Source organism: Phacochoerus africanus, chromosome 13 (genome assembly GCF_016906955.1).
Source record: "Phacochoerus africanus isolate WHEZ1 chromosome 13, ROS_Pafr_v1, whole genome shotgun sequence".
Lineage (NCBI taxonomy): Eukaryota > Metazoa > Chordata > Mammalia > Artiodactyla > Suidae > Phacochoerus > Phacochoerus africanus.
In genome coordinates, this window is record NC_062556.1 from 6,369,019 (window position 1) to 6,392,339 (window position 23,321).

At 48.7% G+C, this 23,321-nt stretch overlaps 1 protein-coding gene across 3 annotated transcripts in view; it reads left to right on the forward strand.

The window, feature by feature from the left end:
- Positions 1-23,321, forward strand: part of MTUS2 (microtubule associated scaffold protein 2) — a 478,717-nt gene that overhangs the window by 308,860 nt on the left and 146,536 nt on the right. For all 3 annotated transcript variants that reach the window (XM_047755832.1, XM_047755833.1, XM_047755831.1), the window contains one exon: positions 11,620-11,781. In XM_047755832.1, coding sequence (XP_047611788.1) covers positions 11,620-11,781 — 162 coding nt within the window. The remainder of the gene's footprint in view (positions 1-11,619; positions 11,782-23,321) is intronic.

Genomic DNA, 23,321 nt, shown 5'->3' on the forward strand with positions numbered 1-23,321 from the left:
ACGAATCCGACTAGGAACCATGAGGTTGCGGGTTCGGTCCCTGTCCTTGCTCAGTGGGTTAAGGATCCGGCGTTGCTGTGAGCTGTGGTGTAGGTTGCAGACGAGGCTCGGATCCCGCGTTGCTGTGGCTCTGGCGTAGGCTGGTGGCTACAGCTCCAATTCGACCCCTAGCCTGGGAACCTCCATATGCCGCGGGAGCGGCCCAAGAAATAGCAAAAAAAAAAAAAAGAAAAGGAACGCCAAGCCTTTCTTACTGCTCTGGTAATAAATAGATAAGCCCTTGGTCATTTCTATAATTCCTTATACCATGTTAATAACTTCAGAATTTAAATTGAGTTCACATCAGATGCTCGTATCTTTTAACAACTCCCCTCTTAAGCATATAATTAAAATCCTTCAGTTTAAATGTTTTCCCCAAGGTATTAGCTAGTAAAAGATGCACATGGCGATGAACCGGAGTATTCAAGGGTGAGGGCTCCAGCTTCTGAGTGCCTCAGGTGGCGGGAAAGGATGTGTTACCACTGGTCTAATTGATATAAAAGAGGAAGGGAAAGAAGTGGCTTTTAATTACTCAAAAGTCACTTGAAATATCGTATTAGCCCTTGGCCTCTTAAGTCACTAACCTGCATCAATATTTGACCATGTTCTCTCTTTCGGGAATGTGACCTGATAAATATTAAAGAGAATTTCTCAACTCAAAAGGAGGCCTTAAGTCATTTATATGCTGGGGGTTCAGACATCCTTGGCTGGGTGATGCAGGCTCTTATCTTCTGAGATTATGTCTGTGATTTTAAGAAGACGGTACCATCCCCTCCCGATTCTGCTTCCTCTTGACTAGCTTGGTCTTTCTTAGCGTAGTTCTGTCACCCAGAGGGGAACGGAGAGAAGATGCTCTACAGCAGGTGGCATTTAACCGGGTTCGGAAGGCTTGGAAGACTGGCCCACACTGCGGGATGTCACAGCTCTCGGATGGGGTAGGAGGGGACCGTTCGTACAAGCCCACTCTCCTTTAACCTGTGCGTCCCTGGACTATGAACTCATCTTATCAGTTCAGCTGCGCCCTTATCCCCCTTGTTTCCCGAGCAGAATGGACTCCGGGAAGAGATGAGGAAGCTTTTCTGGAGTGCCGGAGCCGGGGGGGGGGGGGGGGGGGGGGACAGAAAGGAGGGGGACGGAGGTTTCTTCCTCCTCTGTGATGAATCAGTTGTGGTCGAGGTCCAAAGAAGAAAGGTTTGGAAAGTCCTTCGGGACTGTGGAAACTCTGTCTTGAAGCAGCAGGAACTCGCAAAGGTCGAGATGGCTTTGGGCGTCAGCATCTGATCCTCGCAGAAATCCTCGGCTGCCCTCACTGATCTGGGGAGGTAGGGTGTCCTGAGGGTGTCTCCATGGGGCTTGCCTGGCACAGTATTTCATAAAATAAGGGGCCATGAGGAGTCACCTGGGACAGAAGGGGCCCAAGAAGCAATGTCAGTTGAGGAAAGAAAGCCGCCCCTACTGCTACTGGTGCTGGTGCTGCTGCCGCTGCTGCCGCTGCTGCTGGTGCGCGTACTGCTGATGGCAGCCAGTGTTTATTGAGTCCCAGGCACTTTGCCAAGGGAGGTGTACATTCTCAGGTTAACCCAAGATAGAGGGTAAATAAATAAATCAGCTGTTTCATAAAAGAGGCTTAATTAATTCACTTTTTAAAAGAGACTATTACGAGTCAGTTTCGAATCTGTCATTGAATTTGGACAGAGCTGGTATCCCTGTTGTCTCAACTCTGCTATACTGCCGTCTTGCTATTGTTACTCTTAAGACCTTGCTGTAAAAGCCCGGCCGGCGTTGCTCAGGACCGGAGGCCCTGCAGCAGGAATCCTGAAAGGTCCTGTGGAGGAACCCTCCTCCACCCAGCAGCTAACCTGCAAAAGTGTGTCCTGCCACCCGATGAAGATGCCGGGTGTGGACGATGGCCTCTGGTCCGGGGCTGGAGTCATTTACTGGATGCCTGCCCTACTGTGCTGAGGAAGACTCTGGCCAGCCCTGGGTTGGCGAGAAGTTGACGTTTGCTTTCGGCGAAGTGGGAACAGCGGGTTGCACGTCACGTGTTTATCCTTCTTTCATTAGGACTTAGGCTACTGGGGAAGGTGGCTCGAGACAGAACCCTGGTTCTTTAGAGTTGTCTCTTCAGAGCTAGACCCCCGGGACTGACCCCAGTTATTGCCTTGGAAAGATGTGAAGACTTGGGAGATTGGCGATCAGAAGAAAGAAAAGAGGGAAGAGGGTGATTCAGCTGCTGGGCTTTGAAGGAGGCTCCGTATCGCCTTAGGAGGCGTCCTGTTGATGTTACTGTTTCTTGAGGGCTTGTGTGTGCCTGACATTGTCCTAAGCATTTGATCTCAAACATGTCATAACCCTGTTGACACAGCAACTCTCATTAGTAGAAACCACTATTCTCCCTCATTTTAAGATGAAGAAACGAGGCACAGAGAGAATAAACAACTTGTCCAAAGGCAGAAACTTATAAGAGGGGGTGCCAGGATTTGAACCCCGGGAATCTTAACCACTGAACTATTATCTTCTGAACTTTCTCAAACCTCGAGATGAATACTTGCGATGAGACTAAAGCAGAAACTGAAATGATACAGAGAAAAAGCATTAGGTAAATGGTACCCTTTCTTGGGGAAGGAGGTAAGGATGCTCTGGCAGAAAGACCCCAAGACTATTAAATTCTGACAGTTGCCTTTCCATGTATTGTTTTAAATGTTTGACAACCATCACCCTACAGCACAGACAGTCCGCCTTTTAAACGACCAAGGCCCCACCTTGGCCATGCTCAGCGTGACTGCATTCGCAGAAGCTGTTGTGGAAAGTGTGAAGCTTTTCGAAAGTATCCAGGCTCAGAAATTGAGCGAAAGAATTGGCTATGAAGGAAAGCACTGGCCCCATGGGACAGATCTGCCCTTGGTACTTTCTTGCTTCTTACAGCAAATGTTTCTGAAGCACAGCCTTGTTGATGGAGGAGAAGGAAGTCACAGGGTGGAATCTGCCTGCCTGGAGTTTGTACTGTGCTTGAGAGGGTGGTGAGAATCGAGGTGGGAAAAATACACTGGGACCAGATAATGGAAGAGTTTGTGTGCCAGAAAGAAGAATTTGGAGTTTATTTGAAGGACCACGCAGAGGTACAGCGAGGAGGATACAGAGTGGGGTTGGGGAAAGGCAAGGCAGGTGCCATGGTCTCCCCATCAGGTGTTGAGGGACCGACCTGGGTGTCAGCCATAGGAGCAGAGAAGGGATTTAAATGTGGAGTCTGTGGAGGAGTTCCCTGGTGGCTCAGCGGGTTAAGGATCTGGCGTTGTCACGTCGGCATGCCAAGGGCGGGACCAAAAAAAAATAAATACATTTGAAGTCTGAAACCAAAGCAGAAGCACACTGGCTTGCGTCAGTCGATAGAAGGGAAGGGGAGTCAGGCTGCTAATGCTTTAATTCTAAGTTTCTGGAGCAACGATGATCATTAATAATCAAGACCCAAGGAGTCGGGGTCCATGGGCCGCTGAGAAATGTTTAGACATCCCGTCTTCCCCAGCCACTCCTTCACCCTCTAGTGTTCCCTCTAGCCCTGCCCCTGTGTCCCCGTCACAACTAATCGCAGTTTGTGGTTGTATTTGTCTGCACCTGTTTGTGGTCTGGGCGCCCCTCCCCCCCACTAGAATGTAAGTGGCATGATGACAGGACCGTGTCTGCCATGTGCCTTCTGCTGGGAGCAGAGCATGGCACAGAGATCCTTCATTCTGACAAAGAAATCGTTTTGCCAAAATGGCAAGAGAGCTGCTTTACTTCAGGTCTTTAGTGAGAAATAAAGCGTACACCTGGGTTAAAATATGCAGAAGGTGGGAAAGAAAACATTCAGTTGGTTCTTGAATAATTAAACTAAATTTTGGTGCCAAGTGATAAATGCTGCTAAATCAATGAAATATGCATCAATTAGGCAATCACGCAACCAGATCATTATTCAACTTGATTGCCTGGGATTGATGGAAAGAAATCAGAGAAGAGAGTGGTTTCATCATTATAATATGGATAAATACTCAGAATCAGGGGAACATGTCTCTTCCGGTTTGGCTGGAATGCCTTCCTAGCTGGTCTGCTTTTCTTCTATGGCCTCCCTTTAAGAACCTTGTTGTGATCTGGTTAGTGTTCATCCCTTGTTTCCGTTCTTTCTTCCTTTTAAAGTTCAGGCTCAGTGGTCAGCATTTCCAATAAATGAAATAGTGACAAGAGCATTAGGATGTGGGTCAGAAACGCTCACTCCCCGTCTTGACTGAAGTCATGGTCAGAATGAGCCTTTAGAGCAGGTCGTGTAGACAACACCCTTCACTTTGTAGGGGGAGAGCAGGTCTCCTGTAAATCTACATTTCCTCCTCCCCCCAGTGCCTAAAATCCTCCAAGGAATTTTCATTCCTTCAGTGCAGCCTCGCCTGGCCTGAATTTGCACATGTGCTCCTCCGTCTGGTATAGGACCAGACACACGTAGTTTGGGGGTGCACATGGGAAGAGGGAGGGTTTAGCAATGACGTGGGTGTCTTCCTCCTCACGTGGGGGCTTGGTCCTTCTGCTGGAGTGAACAGGCTGCCATGGTGGGTTTGAGGAGAGGTCTTCTGTGTGTGTGTTACACAAGAGAATGCCATCAAGGGACAGCACCACCCTGGGACGGACGGGTTGGGATCTGCTGTAACCACAATACAGACACAAGGGACAGGAGGTAGGAATAATCTCTGCATGAGGAAAGAACCCCAGGAGACCTCAGGGAAGAGGACAAGCGCCGGATCACAGTGTGAGGAGCTTGTTCCAACCAGAGGATCCAGGAAAGAAAACTTATAGATGAGAATTTTTTTATTGGTGTATTTATTTCATCAAGAACAAAAAGTTGGAGAACTTGTGTTATACCGGTATGCTATGCCGGGCGTGGTCTTATACCGCAGTCAGTAAATACACCCCAAAGAAATGCATACACCAGTGAACCATGAGTTTACCAGTGAGACCAGAGAGTTGAGACGTGGAGTGTCCAGGGCAGAGTGGATGGCTGTTGCTCAAACCATTTCCCTTTCCTCCTGGGCATAAACTAAACTGCTTTTCCCAGCTTCCTGTGAAGACTGAAGTGATACCCCTTCCAGGGCTGAGCTGTAAAATCCCCCTACAGACTGTTCATTTTTGACTGCACAGACCAGCTAAATGTTCCGATCTCCCGAGAAACGCCGGGCAGGGCAAAGACACAAGGCAGAGAGTGCCTGGATCCCTGAGTTCCCGCCTGGAGTCAAGCTCCCCAGGACAGCAGACCATCCAGAGCATCTGTGGTAGATGATTCGTGATCAACAAAGGAACTTTTGTTAAGTTACTGAAATTTTGGACATGTTTTAGTTTACCCTAGTTCATGGCTGTGTGGAGACTTGGCATACAACAGCTGGCAATGCAGGTATTGCACAGAAAATGGACTATCCAGTATGCAGAGCTGGAAAACAGCAATGAATCTGATCCCTATCCCATGCCCTGTTCTGGCTGAATTAACAATATAATTTGGAAAATAGAACTCTAAAATTGTTGAGGAGAGTACCTTCAGGACATCAGGTGGGGAAGAGAAAGCTATGGCACACAAAGTACACGTGGGAAAAGACCAAAAAATCAACTGCGTTAAATTCACAGACTTCTGAATAAAGCCACTGTAAGTATGCAGACAACCGAAAGAGATACTCGAGATACCTACCGTAAAGGGATCCGTTTCCAAAATGTTCGAAGAACTCCTCTATGCCAAAGAGAGAGACAAATGCTTTGGCAGAACAATGGGCAGAAGTTGTATGGATGGGCATCTTCTGGAAGGAAGACCTTCAATAGCCAATACCTCTATGAAAAGAATATTCAGCGTCACCACCTGCCACACATTTATGAATTAACACCAACTTACGGGACAAATTAGCTGAGGTCGGAGAGTCACTACCTGTGGTTGTGTGGTTTCCCACCAGCAACTGTGGAAGGCAGTTGGGAATATTTAGGGGATTTGGACGCCCTCATGGTCTCTGTCCTGGCGACTTCACTTGTATTAGAACTGGCAGCATCGTGGGTTTCTTGAGCTTGGTTGTTCGTTGCTGTGCTCGCCTTTTCCTTTGTCGGAAGTAGTTCAGCACATGCTTCAAAGCTCATCATACCATCACTCTCCTCTTTGGTCTTTCATCCTGAAGTTACTCTCAGTGGTACTTCGGTCCTTTCTTTTCTTCTCGCTTAGAGGAGCCCACACCTGCTATTAATCTTTGAAGACTTGACAGTTTCCTATGAAAAACTGGTTTTGCTGTATTGACCAACCAATCAGGTCATCTTAAAAATACCATGTACTTGGGAGTTTCCATTTGGGGGCAGTGGAAATGAATCTGACTAAGATCCATGAGGATGCAGGTTTGATCCCTGGCCTCGCCCCGTGGGTCGGAGATCTGGCATTGCCGTGAGCTGCGGTGTAGCCCGGTGGCTACAGCTTCGATTTGACCCCTAGCCTGGGAACCTCCTTATGCCACGGGTGCAGCCCTAAAAAGCAAAAAGATAAAAAATAACCTGTAATTGTTCATAACTAACCCATAGACGCATACCAGGTCCTGGACACCAGTCTGTTTTTTTGAACTAACTCTTGTATCACCTGTTGAGACATTCATTTGTATTGGCTCCTTTATTTCTCACCGCAGCTCAGTGATCTTTATCCCCATTAAGATATGAAGAAATTGGGGTGCAGAGAGGTGGGAGATGTCCTGCCCCCGCGTATGGACCACATATCACCTGGATCACTGGGGCCTCCATAGAGTCGGGTTGGCTGGGGATGCGATGACGAGACACATGGACCACGGCCACTGGCTGGTGGCCCAGAGCATCTTCCTGGCTCTCACGGGCGTGGTTTATTTCCATTTGTTTTCTCCTCTTATTTTCTCCACAAGGATTTGATGTTGTGCTGACATTCCAAGCCATTACAGAATTCAGCAGCCATGTCCAAATTCAGAGTACCTTTTGTTTGCTGGAGATGTTGTGTCTTGAAGTACTGGCTGACTTAACCCTGGTTTTCAGCGAGGGGTGGTCACTGCCAGCTGTCTCCCACAATAATGGACAAAAACAGAGCTCAATTTTATTTTATTACTTTATCTTACTCTGTATTATGTTTTTGGTAATTCAGGACCTCTCTCAGAGGGGAGCACAGAGCTTCCCTGACACTTCGTACTTCAAACAGATGAATTACTTCCCAGCCTGGAGAGCAGCCAAATCTCAAAATTGATGCATTCACTGAATTATAAATTTCATGTAAGAGAATAATGCCAGGCACAAGAGAATTTGATAAAAGGGCATTTGAACTCTGCAAATGGTACAAAATATTCTCCTTCTTAAGAAACTTTAATAGATGGTTAAATAAAAGACTCTGTGAAACATTTTATGTTCAGCTTCCACTACACATTTCCGTGAACGGAATCCGACAGTATGTCAGCAGGAGGCTGAATGTTACATGCTTCCACGTGGATCTTTCTGGTGGCCCAGCCCCACCCCACCTCCATTCCAAGTGTCCTACAAGCTCCAGAGATTCTGATTCCTAGAATGGGGCCGGTGAGCCTGCTGTGTGACGCAGAAGCGAGGACTCCCTGTTCCGTGGGAGCCTGAGATCCCTTTCCTTGAGCAGGTTTGGATCAAACATGGGCTCACTGAATTTTTTCTTTACTGAGGTAACATCAATGTATAAGATTATATAGGGGCCATGTGTGCAACATAAAATATCCACTTCTGTGTGCCCTCCGCCATGCGCATTATCAAAAATGTGTTTTCCTGGAGTTCCCGTCGTGGCTCAGTGGTTAACGAATCCGACTAGAAACCATGAGGTTGCAGGTTCGATCCCTGCCCTTGCTCAGTGGGTTAACGATCCGGCGTTGCTGTGAGCTGTGGTGTAGTTTGTAGATGCAGCTCGGATCCCGTGTTGCTGTGGCTCTGGCATAGGCTGGCGGCTACAGCTCCAATTCAACCCCTAGCCTGGGAACCTCCCTATGCCGCAAGAGCGGCCCAAGAAATGGCAAAATGACAAAAAAAAAAAAAAATGTGTTTTCTATCCATCACCATACAGTTGATCCCTTTTACCCCCTCACACACCGCCCCCAGCCCCTTCCCCTCTGAGGACCACTGCTCTCTTCTCTGTGTCTACATGTTTATCATTGTTCAGTTTGCTTTTTTTCATTTATTTTGGTTTGGGGGGACATTATTTGCTTTTTATCATCCACACATGAGTGAAATCTTTCAGAATTTGTCTTTGGCATTTCATTTAGCATGATCACCTGGAGGTGCATTCATGTTGTCTCAGATGTCAAGGTTTCATCTTTTTCATGGCTGAGTAGTATCCCATTGTTTGTGTGTACATTACCTCTTTTTACTTTTTAAAAAATATGTATTTGTTTACTGCTTTTTAGGGCTGCACCTGTGGCATATGGAAGTTCCCAGGCTAGAGGGTGAACTGGAGCTACAGCTGCCGGCCTACACCACAGCCACAGCAACACCAGATCCAAGCTGTGTCTGCGACCTGCACCACAGCTCACAGCAACACTGGATCCTTAACCTGCTGAGCGAGGCCAGGGATCAAACCCGCATCCTTATGGATGCTAGTCGGGTTCGTAACCAACTGAGTCACAACGGGAACTCCCCATCACATCTTTTTAAATTTATTTATTTTTCTTTTTTTGCCACCCCGAAGCTGTACGGAGTTCCCGGGGCACGGATCAGATCCAACCCACAGTTGTGAACTGTGCCACAGCTGTGGCAACACTGGATCCTTTAACCCTCTGGTTCAGGCTGGGGATCAAACCTGTGTCCTGGCACTGCCGATCCCATTGTGCCACAGTGGGAACTTCTAATTTAATTTATTTTTTTTAACTTTATTGGCGTACAGTTGACTTACAATGTTGTGTTAGTTTTGGGTGTACAGCAAAGTGAGTCCACTGTGCAGATACCCAGATCCATTCTTTCTCACATTCTTTTCCCATGTAGGTTATTACAGAATACTGAGTAGAGTTCCTTGTTCTATACAGTAGGTCCTTGTTAGTCATCTATTTTATAGGTAGCAGGACACCACATCTTTAGCCATTCAGCCGTCGGCAGGTTCTTAGGTTGTTTCCATATCTTGGCTATTGTGAATGATGCTGCAGTGAATGTGGGGTGTGGGTATCTTTTCAGATTAGTGTTTTGTTTTCTTTGGACAAATACCCAGAAGTACAGTCGCTGGGACATATGGTAGTTCTGTCATTAACTTTCTTTTTCCTTTTTGGCTGGCCCATGGCATAGGGAGTTCCCGGGCTAAGGATCAGATCTGACCCACAGTTGTGACCTACACTGCAGCTGTGGCAGTGCCAGATCCTTAACCCACCGTGCCGGGCCAGGCATCCACCCTGCGTCCCCGTGCTCCAGAGACACCTGCTGATCCTATTGCACCACAGCGGGACCTCCTATTGTTAATTTTTTGAGGACTCTCTGTCTTCTGTAGTAACTGCATCAGTTTACATTTCACCCGCAGTGTATGAGGATTCCCTTTTCTCCACACCCTTTCCACCCCTCGTTATTTCTTGTGTTATTGATAATGGCCATCCTGACATTTTTGAGATGCTAGCTCATGGTCTCGATTTGTGTTTCCTAGTAGTGTAGTGATGGTGAACATCTCATGTGCCTGTTGGCCGTCCGTATGCTTTTTTGTGGAAAAACATCTGTTCAGCTCCTCTGTCCCTTCCTTTAAATGCGGTCTTTGTGCTTGTTTTTGAGTTGTCTGACTTCTTTATATATTTTGGATATTAAACCTTATGGGGTATATTTATTTGCAAGTATCTTCGTCCCTTGGTAGGTTGTCTTTTTGTTTTATTGATGGTTTCCTTTGCTGTGCTGAAGCTTTTTAGTTTGGTGTAATCCCGTGTGTTTACTTTTGCTTTTGATTCTCTTCCCTGAAGAGACATGTCTGGAAAGATTTTGCTAAGACGCATGTCAAAGAGCATATGCCTATGTTTTTTTTCTAGGAGTTTTATAGTTTCAGGTCTTACATTCAAGGCTTCAGTCCATTTTGAGTTAACTTTTGTGTATGGTGTGAGACGGTGAACTACTTTCATGTTTTTGCATGTGGCTGTTTTGGGCTTACTTTTTCATCTAAAATTCAGGATACAGTGCACACAGCCTTGCAGCAGAGTTTCAATGCTTCTGTTTTGTTTGCAGGAATCAAATGCATTCTCCTAGCCCGGTTTAGAACTATTTAAACCCTGCCCAGGACCATCAAAGAACTCTACGACATAGGTTCTGTGTTAGGAAATGGTGCTTGCTTTATTTTTCCTTCCTAACTTCTCTTTTCTTTAGAAACAAACCAAATCTCACCCATTTTAAACAGACTTTCGGATCTTCAGAAGGGGGAAAGCAGCCATCTCTTCCTCTCCATGGTTGAATAAAACTCCTGGATGTTTGAATACTAAAGCCGTTTTAATAATGTTATCATTTTTTTGCAGGCCCTCTCTGAATAGAATGTTATGATTCTCCTTTTAAAATGATGAAAACAAAAAAAAAATTAATCTTTCACTAAAATACCGTATACTCCTTCCAGCTGTCATTGCCTGTTTTCCACGGTGAATGCTCACGTCCCTAACTGGACAGCTTTACTCCCATCAAGCAGTAATCTCAGTACATTCAGGCTCTCTATTTAATTTTAGTAGATTAGACCTTTCAGCTGTACTCAGAGGTGCACTTAGAAGGTTTATCCTTTAACAGGACTAGATGGTGGTGTCATTGTCTTTAAGAGATTACAAATGTCTAGGCCACAGTGGGTTTAAAAAGATCTAGAGGAAAAATGGGGGCCACACCACTCTGCACATTTCAGTCTGACCCAAATCCCAATACGCCCTTCTGCAGGACGGTCCAGCGTAAACATGCTGTCCTGTGGACAGAGTCTGTTTCTGCGGTGAGCAGTAAACGGAAATTATCAGTAAGCATCGTGCGCCTTTGCAGTCCATTGGGCTCTAGGGCAGAGTCCTCTTCATTTGATGAGGGCTCGGCTTTGCAGGCAAGAAGCATCATGAGTTTCAGAGATTCTCTGCTTTCGTGCTCCTCACCCCTCTGTCTTCATCCCATGCCTCTTATTCTGGAGGTGGAATCAGCTTCATTTCAGGGAGCCTTGACTACACTGCTGGGACCCGGGGCGTGTGTGCTCTCACTCTCCCCTGCCTGGGCCTCTCTCGCTGGTTTTCGGGAAACGCTCGCTCTTTTCCGTGAGTTGTGCCATGAGCGCTTATCCTGTGCGTGTGCAGCTACAGGTGCACATCAGCAACGTGTGTCGGGGGGAGGGGGGCACGTGTGTAAAACCTTCCGAGCAGGGAGGCTGCTCTTGGCTTTGTGGAGGCCCTCGCCTGGGGACTTGAACGGCAGACTTCCCTGCAGTGACTAAAGGGAGCTCTTTTCCACATCCGGTCCCACGGACATGCTTTTCAAGGCCACTCACCAGGAGTCGGGTCAGGTCTAAAGCAGAAGGCGTAAGGATGGGGCGGCAGCGGCACGAGGCCCCGGGGCTCCATCCATTTTTCATGGACTTGTAATCAACACGCTGTCTGCCTCCCACAGGTTCAAACTTTGGGACCGAAGAGCAGCCGGCTCTGAAGGCAGCTCTGCCTTCCAAAGACCCACCCAAGGGGGCCAGCCGGGCCGCCCCGCCCGCGTCCTCCAGTGTGACGGCGCCCCGCCGGAGTCTGCTGCCAGCGCCAAAATCCACGTCCACACCCGCTGGTAAGATTTTCTGCGTGGCGTGCCTTTTCCGCCTGAGGCGCATCAGTTATTTAGATGGGGTGACAGATGTTTCACACGGCATTTAAAAGCCACAATAATAATAATACCACGACTCTCAAGGCACTTTTGTATGTTTCTGTTCAAATTCTCAGGACGCCGCCTCCCCCCTCCCCCAACCGATAGCCCATCGGACCGCACAGTTTTCATTGCAAAAAAAAAGGATCAGGCTGTTTTAGGCAGTTTGGCGTTTGTTTGGCTCAGGGAAGCAGGTGCTGATGAAGTCACTGAGAGGACAGTGGGAGCAGCTTCAGACTGTGCCCTGGCAGTGGGCTCCTGATCCCTGGGGAAACTACAGTGGGATCCTGCCTCTCCAGGGATTCAGGGGCTCCTGTGCCCCTGCTGGTTGCAGGCTGGTGCCACCCACGCCAGGACCCAGGGATCAGCAGCACCAAAGAAAGGCTGGCTCCTGAGCCGCACTGGGCCTGCCTGTCCAGACCAGCAAAGCAGAGGCCCGAGCCCTGCCCCTCCACGCCCGGGAAGCCGGTCACCGACCCAGGGACCGCAGCTGGCCACCTGGTGTGGCCCCTGCCCCAGGTTTCTCCTCCGGCATCTCACATGCACACGTGTGCCTGCGGGGAGCCCAAGCGGGGGAGTCGGACCATGTGCAGCAAACCGCTTAGCTTCCATCTCCTGCGCCGTAAGGAGACAGACACACTCAGGGAAGGGAGCCCGGAAGCTGAGGCCGAACCCACGTAGATGGCTCACGGTGTGGGTATTTATTCTTCCATATTTGTCTTCTGAGTTCACATACTCCCGGACCAGTGTGAGTCCGTATGCACACAGGCGGGCGGGTATGAGGTCCTAAAAGCGAGATCGCTTGTAGCCGTTTTTCTCCATTACCTCCCTTGCTCTGTATGTCGTCGGACAGCCTGCAAGGCAGCGTGGGGCTCCTTTTTCCAGCGGCGGCTGGTGTGGCTATACCATCATCGATTCAAGGCTTCCCCCACGGGTGGGCCTCCACTTTGTAACTGGCATTTGCCACCGTAAACGATGCTGCAGGAAATGTCCTTGAATGGGTGGCATTCTTTCTAAGGGATCGCTTTGGAGCAGGGAGGCGCCCGGGTTTGATGCATTCATGGTGAGACTAGATTCCTTTTCCAGGAGGCCGCAGGCCACCTCCCTGCTGGGAAGAGATGTGTATCCCTTTTTAGCATGTTTGTCCACGTGATAGGCATGAAAGACCATGTCAATGCTACTTGAATTTGCACTTCCCTGACTGTGGGCCCTTCAACAGACTAGCACCTTGTAACGCCCGTTGGTAAGACTTAAACCGACCTGTTGAGTCTTGCTCTTCCTCAGCGGAAGGAAAGCTCCTGGGGGCAGTGGCCTTGTCTGTTGTTTTCAACGCAATCCCGCTGCCGCCGAGTCCCCAGTGCCTGACTCATGGTGGATGTTGTACCTCTGTTTATTTGTTAATGGTTGGATGAATCGAGGAGTCAGTGAATGAGTGTCACACGGCACGTGCCTCGGTTCCAGTGTATTAACAGCTTGGTCTTGGTTTAGGTAGGAACTAATCAGACAAGTCTATTGTGAGTTAAGATACAGTGGTTGAATCAATTCTGTAGACCAATGATCATCCAATTTAGTGCATACCCTGCAGGCATACGAGGATTTCAGATTAATTACCAGGACTTCCCATTGTGGCTCAGCAGGTTACGAACCCAGCTAGTATCCATGAGGATGTGGGTTTGATCCCGGGCCTTGCTCAGTAGGTTAAGGATCCAGCATTGCCACGAGCTGCAGTGTAGATCACAGACATGGCTTGGATCCCACGTTGCTGTGGCTGTGATGCAGGCCCGCAGCTACAGCTTGGATTCGACCCCTAGCCTGGGAACTTCCATGTGCTGCATCTTCAGTCCTAAAAAGACCAAAAAAAAAAAAAAATCAGATGATTGGGCCTCATCCCAGAGTATCTTATTCAGGGGGTCAGGAGTGTGGCCTGAGAACTGGCATTTCTAACAAGTTCCCCAGAGGTCACACTCGTGAACCACTGTTGCTGGAGCACGGGGTGGGAGTTTCAGCAGGCCGTTCTTAGAAGAAGAATTGCAGATAGCTCTCAGCCATGTGAGGAGATTGCCACTCATGATAATTTTCTTATTATTTTTCATATAAAATGAGGCTGCAATGGACACAGTATCTCCTATAATGCCTATTAGATGGGCAGAAATCCAAAATGTTTGGAAAGGTATGCTACCGTGAAGCTGCAGGGAAAGAAGCATCCTCATGCATATTCTGATGGGAAAATAAAATAGGACAACTTGGGGCGTTCCCACTGTGGCACAGGGGGTTAACGATCTGGCTTGTCTATGTAGTGTTCCCAGTTTGATCCCCAGCCTGGTGCCCTGACTTAAGGATCCAGCATTGCTCGAATTCGATCCCTGGCCCAGGAACTTCCATATGCTGCAGGTGTGGACAAAAAAGGAAAAAAAAAAAAAAATAGGGCAACTCCTATGAAAGGAAACTGGCAATATCTAACAAGAGAGTCACGTGTGCATGTTTTCTTTGGCTTAGCAGTCTCACCCCCAGGAAGCTTTCCCAAAGGGAGGCTGCCAAAAATCGTATGCACAAAGTGATTCATTGCAGCACTCTTCTGGGGAGGCGGGGAGCAGAGGGAGGCTGCGCCTGTGGCATGCTGAAGTTCCCAGACCAGGGATCGAACCTGTCACAGCTGTGACAATGCCGAACCCTTGACCACTAGCCACTGGGGAACTCTGTGGTTATGTTTTTAAAAGATCCAGCTTTTAGAAATTCACAAAGATGAAGTGATACGCTCTCTGGGATGGTGGAGTCCGCTTGCTACAGAAGATGCAGCACTGGGATGGCTTGTTGTTCAAGGTGGGTGGTAGAACCCATGGCGTTAGCTCGACTAGTCTCTCTGCTTCAGTCCATGTTTAACGAGTTCTGTGGAAACGTGGAGAGAGCGCGGCTGTTTCAGTGGATGGAGCTAAGTGGAAATAAGGTATTTTGGGTGTGAAGGTGAGAGCGCCAGGCAGCCACGGTGTGTATGACCATAAAGATTTCATGATTTTTTTCAAATCCTCTTCTCCATAGGGAATTTTTGAAAGCCATGTGATCTTGATAACAAGAATTCTCTCCCACTTTGTATGACTTTATAAAACTCTTGAATGTACTGACTCTAACGTGGGCCTCACGAGAAGCCCCGGAGGTGGGCAGGGAGCATATTATTTTACAGGTGGGAGAACAAGACTCAGAGAGGAAGTGACGTGTCAAAGGCCACGTGGTGGCGTGGCGTGTATATTTCCACAATAACAGAAGTGCCCAGCTGGCGAGTGGCAGAATTCCACTTGTGGTCTGCAGTGTGTCCGTTAGGTGTCACACGTGTGACCTGGGGACAGTGGTAAACAGAATGGGTACCAAGGATTTCTCGCTTCAGGCCCGGCCTCCTGGAGCCGACGGGGCTAGAATTCACGTGGCGATGCTGTGACCTCTGTGTGGTCCTTCCTTCCTCCTCCCGTGGCTGAGCATCCGTACTCCCACCCGGCAGGTTTTCCTTAAACTTGCAAACAGTGCCCTCTCAGAAGAGAAAAAGGAGCCTGTCCCTCGAAACTGAAGTCACCGTGTGTGCAGAAACGTCCACCCAGCCCTCCCCCAGGCGAGGCCCGTGTCCTTTCCCCCCACGGAATGACTTAGGTCTGTGCCTGCTTCTTCCTTCCAACCATCATTTCCTTTGTTGGAAACTCAAGTAGATGTTCTTTGGCGCCGTCCTCAGGCAGCCAGTAGACTCGCTGGGCTTGCGATGCTGATGGGTCCCTTTTGTGTCCCAGACCAAAGCCCATTGTACGGCTGCTCTTCCTGCCCCGGTCACTGTCAGGTGATGGAGTCTCTGTTCTGGGTTAGAGCTTTCTGGAGACAGATGAGGGAGGCAGTTCCCGTCCCCATGGCGTTCACAGGTTGGTGGTAGAGAAGCAGAGAGAAATAACTCTTGGGACATTGATAAATACCATAATGGGCCAATTCTCACGCAGCCTGATGTGTGTAGAGCCTGGTAAGGAGTGGCTGGAGGGCTCTTCGCTCAGGCCGCTGGGTGGCTAATCCTGCCTGCGACTAATAGACTAAGAGCCCAAGGAGGGCAGGTTTAGAGGAAAGACGATGCATGTCCTTTTGGATAAGATGAGTTGGAAGTGCTTGGAAACATCCAGATGTGCAGTGGACAGCTGGAAGAGGAACGACTTCGCCGGAGGATGGAGGAGGAGCCTCCCCCGCCCCCGCCGGCAGGACGCAATAGAAGGTGCTGGCCGAGGAGGCTCTGCCCCCGAAGAGAGCTTTCAGGGCACAGGGGAGACGGGCAGCTGAGGGAGTGAAAGCTGTGGGCACAGATCGTTCTTTGATGAACTGGGAAGCGAAGGGAAGGAGGACAGGGCAGAGGCTTGAGTCGGAAGCCCAGACAAAGGAAGTTCTTGGCTGCAGGCTGATTGAAACCCAGCCTTCATGTTCAGAAGCACCAGGAAACGGGAGGCAGCAAAGGTGGGAAAGGGGTGGGTACTGGGGGAGTCGGCCCTACGGTCTCCCCGGTGGGGAGGGGTGTGGTCCAGGGGACACCCGCAGCCTCTTCCGTTGGAGACCCGAGGCTCACCTGACTTTGGACATGGATTTTGAGCAGGTTTTGACAGACCGGTTAACAGTCTCTTGACCTCACATCCCCAACTGACGCGTCCCCGATAATGTCATAGGAGCAGTGCGTCCTGACCTGTCGTCAAGAAGCAGTGTCTACACCTGGTCTCAGTGTTTCAGGTGCTGCTTTTTTTTAGTGTCCTTGAGTTACAGCGTTGTGTCCGTTTCTGATGTACATGCTGTCTTCCGTCACATTCTCTCTCAAGAGATTGGACACGGGTCCCTGGGCTGTACGGCAGGACCTCGTCGTTCATTCATTCTAAAGGAAACAGTCTGCATGTGCTAAGCCCAAACTCCCAGGCCGTGCCATTCCCCCCGCCTTGGCAACCACACGTGTGTTCTCTGTATCCGTGAGTCTGCTTCTATTTCGTAGGTAGGTTCATTTGTGCCATATTTTAGATTCCACATGTAAGGGACAGCGTTTGGTATCTGACCCTTTCTGAGTCACTTCACCTCGCAAGAACATCTCTAGTTGCATGTGCAAAAAAGGCCTAATTAGTCCTTTGTCCTCATGGATATTTTGCATCGATCTTTCTAGATTGACCTGCATTTGCTAAAATAAATGCAGGCAGAATGGTGGGAGGGCTGCCAGTCTTTTCTGAGAAATACATATTTCTAGTTTTTTGTGTGTAGCGCATTGAAATACCCCTTTTTTTTCTACCACGTAGTTGTAGAAGATTTGAGTATGAGGGCTGCAATGCTTTGTCCAAGCTCAAGGACAGAGCAGTAGTTGAAGCACATGGTATCAGCCTTCCAGTGTTTACAAATGCGAGCCTAAGGCACCCTTCCCAGCAGTGCTCAAGTGTGGACTAAGGGGTATGGCTGGGACATCCAGTCCACTCCCTGCGAGGAGTCCAAGCCCACCCATCCCAGCCCTTTGACCTGGGTTTTGAAAAGCTGGGGGGGTAAGAGTACATACTAGATAGGATTATTTTCAGAATCAACATAAATGAAAGACATAGAACAGAGTATATTTAATAAATGCTACTGGAATATTAGTCCTTTAAATAAAAGAGGCCTCTGCATTTCCAAAGCCAGGAGAGAAAGGAAAAACTCAGTGGAAAAGCTCTTGAAAAGGTTTTGCTGCCTTTGTCTAAACCATTGCTTTGCTGGCTTTGTCCATAAATCCTTAATATTTACTTGCTGGTTAAAAGGGAGCTATGTTTTCTGTGCCATGGTCCCTTCAAGCTGGGATTGCCCTGGAAACAGGTAACATCGTGGTGGCCCTTCCTCTAAGGATGCTGGGAACATCCCTTACCCCGCATGACGGGCCCATCTCTCCTCACACAGGGTCAGCCCTTCCCCTCTCCTACCTCTGGTTAACATCTGTTTTTCCTCCAGGTCTTGACCTGAGTGTTGCCGCTTCAGGGACCGTCCCCTTCATAGCTCATATTATCACAACGGTGTTCTTACGATAGGTTCCTACAAGTGGAAATACACTGTCACTTCGAAATACGGCTTTACAAATGACAGGGAAATCTTTTGACTGCAGCTATTTCTCATAGCCATAAATCAATTAACAAAACAATACAAATAAGTTGCTTGGAGAGTTTATTTATTTATTTATTTATTTATTCCTTTTTTAGGAACATACCTGTGGCATGTGGAAGTTCCCAGGCAAGCGGATCAGAACCAGAGCTGCACCTGCCGACATACACCACAGCCACAGCTACGTGGGATCTGAGCCGCCTCTCAAACTTATACCACAACTCATAGCAATGCCGGATCCCCCACCCCCTGAGTGAGGCCGGGGCAGGATCGAACCCGCATCCTCGTGGATACTAGTTGGATTTGTTACTGCTGATCCACAACAGGAACTCCCAGATTTTTTTTTTTTTTTTTTTAATTAGAGCTCAAGTCGTTTAACCTAGGTGTGTGCCCTTTGTGGAGTGTAACGCTGTAAGCGAGAGTGTAGAAAACCCGTGAAAGGAGATGATTAGCAAGTGCTTAGGCTGTCCCTCTAAAGTAGGAGTTGTCTTAGTGCAACTTATGATGGCAAAGAAGTCAGTATTAGTTTGTCCTAAGTGTGATGTTGCATGGAAATCATTGGAAGGATGCTTCAGTGTTTTAGACACCAGGCATGTAGATAACAAAACTGTTTTGTTCAGCTCTTCTCCTTTTTTCTTTCTTTTTAAAGATATATTTACTGAGCATTCTCTGTGTGCCGTGCAGTGTGCTTAGAGATTGATATATTGTAGCTCATTTAATTCTGGAGGAAAGTGGCGCTTAGAGAAATTAAGTAAATCCCCCCTCCCAGCCAAGGTTGTATGGCTTCTGTGTCACAGAACAGGAATCAACCTAGGTCTGCCTGACTTTTTTTTTTTTTGGTCTTTTTGCCATTTCTGGACCGCTCCCGCGGCATATGGAGGTTCCCAAGCTAGGGGTCGAATCAGAGCTGAGCTGCCAGCCTACGCCAGAGCCACAGCAACGCGGGATCCGAGCCGAGTCTGTGACCTACACCACTGCTCACGGCAATGCCGGATCATTAACCCACTGAGCAAGGGCCGGGATCGAACCCGCAACCTCATGGTTCCTAGTCGGATTCGTTAACCACTGCGCCACGATGGGAACTCCAGTCTGCCTGACTTTAAAACCCATATCCTAACTACAGCGCTATGCTGGCGACACGTTCTTACTCACGTGGAGGTCAGTTAATTACACCCCATTGAATAACCATCACTGAAAAGTACAGCGTGGAGACTGAGTCTTCTTTCTGGAGCGGTGCTCGTCCCCTCACACACAGTGTCCCAGATATTCTGCCCTGGTTCTGTGTTCCGTCCAGGCCCCTCTCCCCCGCAGTTTCCAGACACAGGTGGGGAACTAATCCCCGTTCTAAGCACATTTGAAGGTGTGGCGTGTGATCCATTCCTGTCGTACCATCTTCTTGTGAGTTAGTAATGGTCACTGTCTCTTTGACACCCGTGTGACGACAAAGCCAAGTGTTGTGGGTTTAGTGCTAATGTTTTTTTTTAAAGTATTGAAGACTCCGTGGCTGTGGTAAAGGGAAGAATTTTAGAGACTTGGGTTTGGTCTTTCAGGGATTCTTTTCCTCAAACTTTGCATGGAAACTCTTCTGTTGTTGGTCAAATACAGCATCTCACCAGGGCGTTGGTCCGTATAACTTGACACAGCTAACTGGCCTTTACCCACTGACTTTTCTAACTGGTTGCCGTTGTAGCTGAATATTTCAGCTACAGTGTTGATCTGATGATAGATGACTTCATGGTCCATATGGCTTCTGATTCTGGCCTGTTGACATGATGTATTATAGAAAAGAAAATTCTTTTTTGCGGACTAAGATATAGAAGGATGTCCCATGATTATACAGGAAAGGAACAGCTGATGTCTTATTGTTTGGGTTCTTCTCTCCCTAAGGAAAAGACTCTGGAGATAGTGAGGCTGTTCCTTGGTGGGTTACAGAAATGCCGCTTGCATCATCAAAATGAATTCTACTTCTTTAAAAGGAGATTATTAGTTCTGCGTTAAATTCCACAGATTTCACTATTTCTGGACACACCGTAATTTAAAAATACCAGTGGTGAGTGAAGTAAGTCAGAAAGAGAAAGACAAATACCGTATGATATCACTTAGATCTGGAATCTAATATAAGGCACAAATGAACCTTTCCACAGAAAAGACAATCAAGGACTTGCAGAAGAGACTTGTGGTTGCCAAGGGGGAGGGAGTGGGTTGGATGGGGAGCTTGGGGTTAATGGATACAAACTGTTGTCTTTGGAGTGGATTAGCGATGAGATCCTGCTGTGTACCACTGGGAACTATGTCTGGTCACTTACGATGGAGCAGGAGAATGTGCAAAAATAGAATGTGTGCATGTATGTGTAACTGGGTCGCCATGCTGTACAGTAGAAAAAAAAATTGTTTTGGGGAAATAACTATTAAAAAAATAATAATAAAAATACCAGTAGCTTGTCAACATCATCAGCATGTGTTTGCCGAGCACGTTGACCTGCAGGGTTCTGGAAACAGCTTCCCCGGGCAGCTTCTCCCCCGTCCCCCCACCGCAGCCTGGCCAAGCATCCTCTCCCCACTCTGAGCACATCCAAATGAAGAAGTAGAGCAGGAGCTTGCCGACATAGAATATTCTGCTTTAGGAAAGGACCCAGACAGGTAAAGGGAGCCCATCGCCACTGGAATCTTGAATCTGGATGGTTTGGGCTGTCGTTGTCACCGTGGAGTGTGACACACCTGCCCCTTTAACAGAATCCACTCTAAGAGCGTGTAACTTTTCTGATGGTGATCGGATCGTGGCCACTCATGGCGTGGAAGCCCAGGTTGCTTCGGGAGAGGGACCTGAACGAGGCAAGTGCAAAGCACTTAGGCTGTGCTGGGCTCTGTCGCCCGCTGCCGGCCGTGTTCTCTCTGAGGCTGAGCCCATTCCCATCCCAGCCTCACCTTACCCGTCATGGGGAAGCCCACGGGGGAACGTGCAGTGGGTTGGGCATAGAGGAGGCTGTAGGAGAGTAGAAGTGTTAGAAAGAGCTTCTGTGGGAGAAAAACGAAGGCAATGCATTTGAGACCCGCTCCTTTGCACAAGGTCAGAGACCGAAAGATATGGCCAGTGGTGGGCCATTTCATGGGTGTCCTGGAAGGCCTGTTTTCTGTTCTTTTTGGCTGACAGTGAGGAGGTTCCTTCCGGCTCCAGGCAGCCAGGAAGCCAGTGTGTGAATCAGACGCTGTGACACCAGAGTCCAGCTTCGTCACCCCAGGGAGTGAAGTCAGGGGGCTGTGCGTGGCGTCCATTCCTTCCACAGATACTCACTGAGCTCCCTCCTGGAGCTGAACACCGTGCTGGATGCCTGGGAAATCCCGGTGAATGAGACAGACGCAGCCTTTGTTGTCACGGAGGCCGTGGTGTCACAGGAAGAGAAACATAAGACTCGTGGTTGCACACGTAATTATTTACAGTGATGCGAGTGTGCAGTGGATGCGTGTCATCCAGAGCTGACGTACTGTGCAAAAAGCACGCAGGCAGAGACCGAACAGGTCTGTCGAGGTGGCCAGACAGCAATGGTGGGGGACAGACGTCCATGGTGGGGACAGACGGCAATGGGACAGTGATGGTGGGAACAGACAGACAGCGATGGTGGGGGACAGACGGCGATGGTGGGGGCAGACGGCGATGGTGGGGACAGACAGACAGCGATGGTGGGGGACAGACGGCGATGGTGGGGACAGACGGCAATGGTGGGGAGAGACGGCAATGGGACAGATGGTGATGGTGGGGGAGAGACAGCTATGGTGGGGGACAGATGGCGATGCTAGGTGACAGCATCTGTGCAGCTGAACACCTGGATTCCCTCTCTGTAAATACGAGAGGTTCCCACCGCTCTCTCCCCTTAAAATCTTGGACTAGGGCTGCTACCAGCTAGAAATTTTTTAATAAAATTTGCAAATGTACACCCTCCTTTCACAGAGGAACTCACAAGGTGTGAAATGGTCCAGAGACAGACAGCGCGGGGAAAAGAAAACTACAGCTATTTCCTAGATGCTTCATGGGCCATTATTTCCTGGTGAATCCACCTGGGCTTTCATGGTTCCACAAACGTGGCGAACTCACTGGGACAGTTTGATGTTGTGTGTGTCTGGATATTTGAGTTTAGAACTCTAGTAACCTCCGCCTCCTATTACCAGTGTGGTGGCCTGGAGGACTGTGTGTAGCACTTGTAACCGAAATGCCACAGAAAGCTCCAAGTACGGCACATGGTCCATGCATCTTTCTCTGCCTCTGCTTTTCAAATTCTTTCATTGAAACAACAGCACAATTAATATTTTTGATAATTTGGGGTGCATAGGACCCGCCCACCATCCCGGAGAGACTGTGTAAAATGCTGTGACACACGTTGCTATTCCGCCCCCTGCAGGCCAGTGTGAGGCCTTTCGTTGTGTGGTGGCTCCTCGCAAGGCAGGCACAGAAACCTCACTCTCACCTAAGAGGATGTGCAGGTATTGTATCCTGAGGCTACTACACACCTGGTATTTTGCCCACTCTGCTTGTCACCCTCCAAGAGCTCTGCGAGCAGGTCCTGCAGTGATGAATGCAAACGGTCTCGGAGGAGCCGGCTTTCCAGTGTGATTTCTGACGTTTATGTGCTTCAGAACTCTGCCTGTGGTACTGTAAGTGCATTGTTATGCAAATCGCAGCCGTGATTGTAGCCCCCTCTCTTAGCACCATGCGCGGGCAACGTTTAATTACCTGTCAGTGTTTAAAACTTTCCAGTTCTTTCCAGATGTGTGTATTTTCCTATCTACCTTACATTGATGAAATGTCGAATACTAATAATTACTGTCTGGGAGCCGGGCGGAAGGAGGAGCTAGAAAAAAAAAGGCAGCTGTAAGAAGAAAGAGACCAATGCCAGCCATCCCTTTTCTGAGACGTGGGAGAGCATGACACATTTCTGGACTCTACAGAATTGTTCTTGGCATGGGTCATCTTTAATCCATCGGTCAGCATATTTGGGTTGAGAACTACTTGGGGGCCCCACCCTTTGCTCACCAATAATCTGGCAAGCAGCCTAGCTGATAGGCATCTAAACCCCCTGCTGACCATGAGAAGCCAGCATCTGACCACCCGATGCCGACCTGAAGCCCAGTGTCCCCCCACCCCACCCCCACCGCCTCGAAGTAGCTCTGACGGGTGACAGTCTACCTGGCAGGTGGATGGGGAACAAATGAGAGCGGAATGCCTAGCTCCTCAGGATGTGCCACTTCATGTGACAGCACCACGCTGTGCGTCCAGGCTGGGACAATGGGATGAATCGTAAACAGGCCACACGGATGTGATGGCTCGTGGACGAGAAGTCTACTAATCACAGCAGGCAGCACTTATT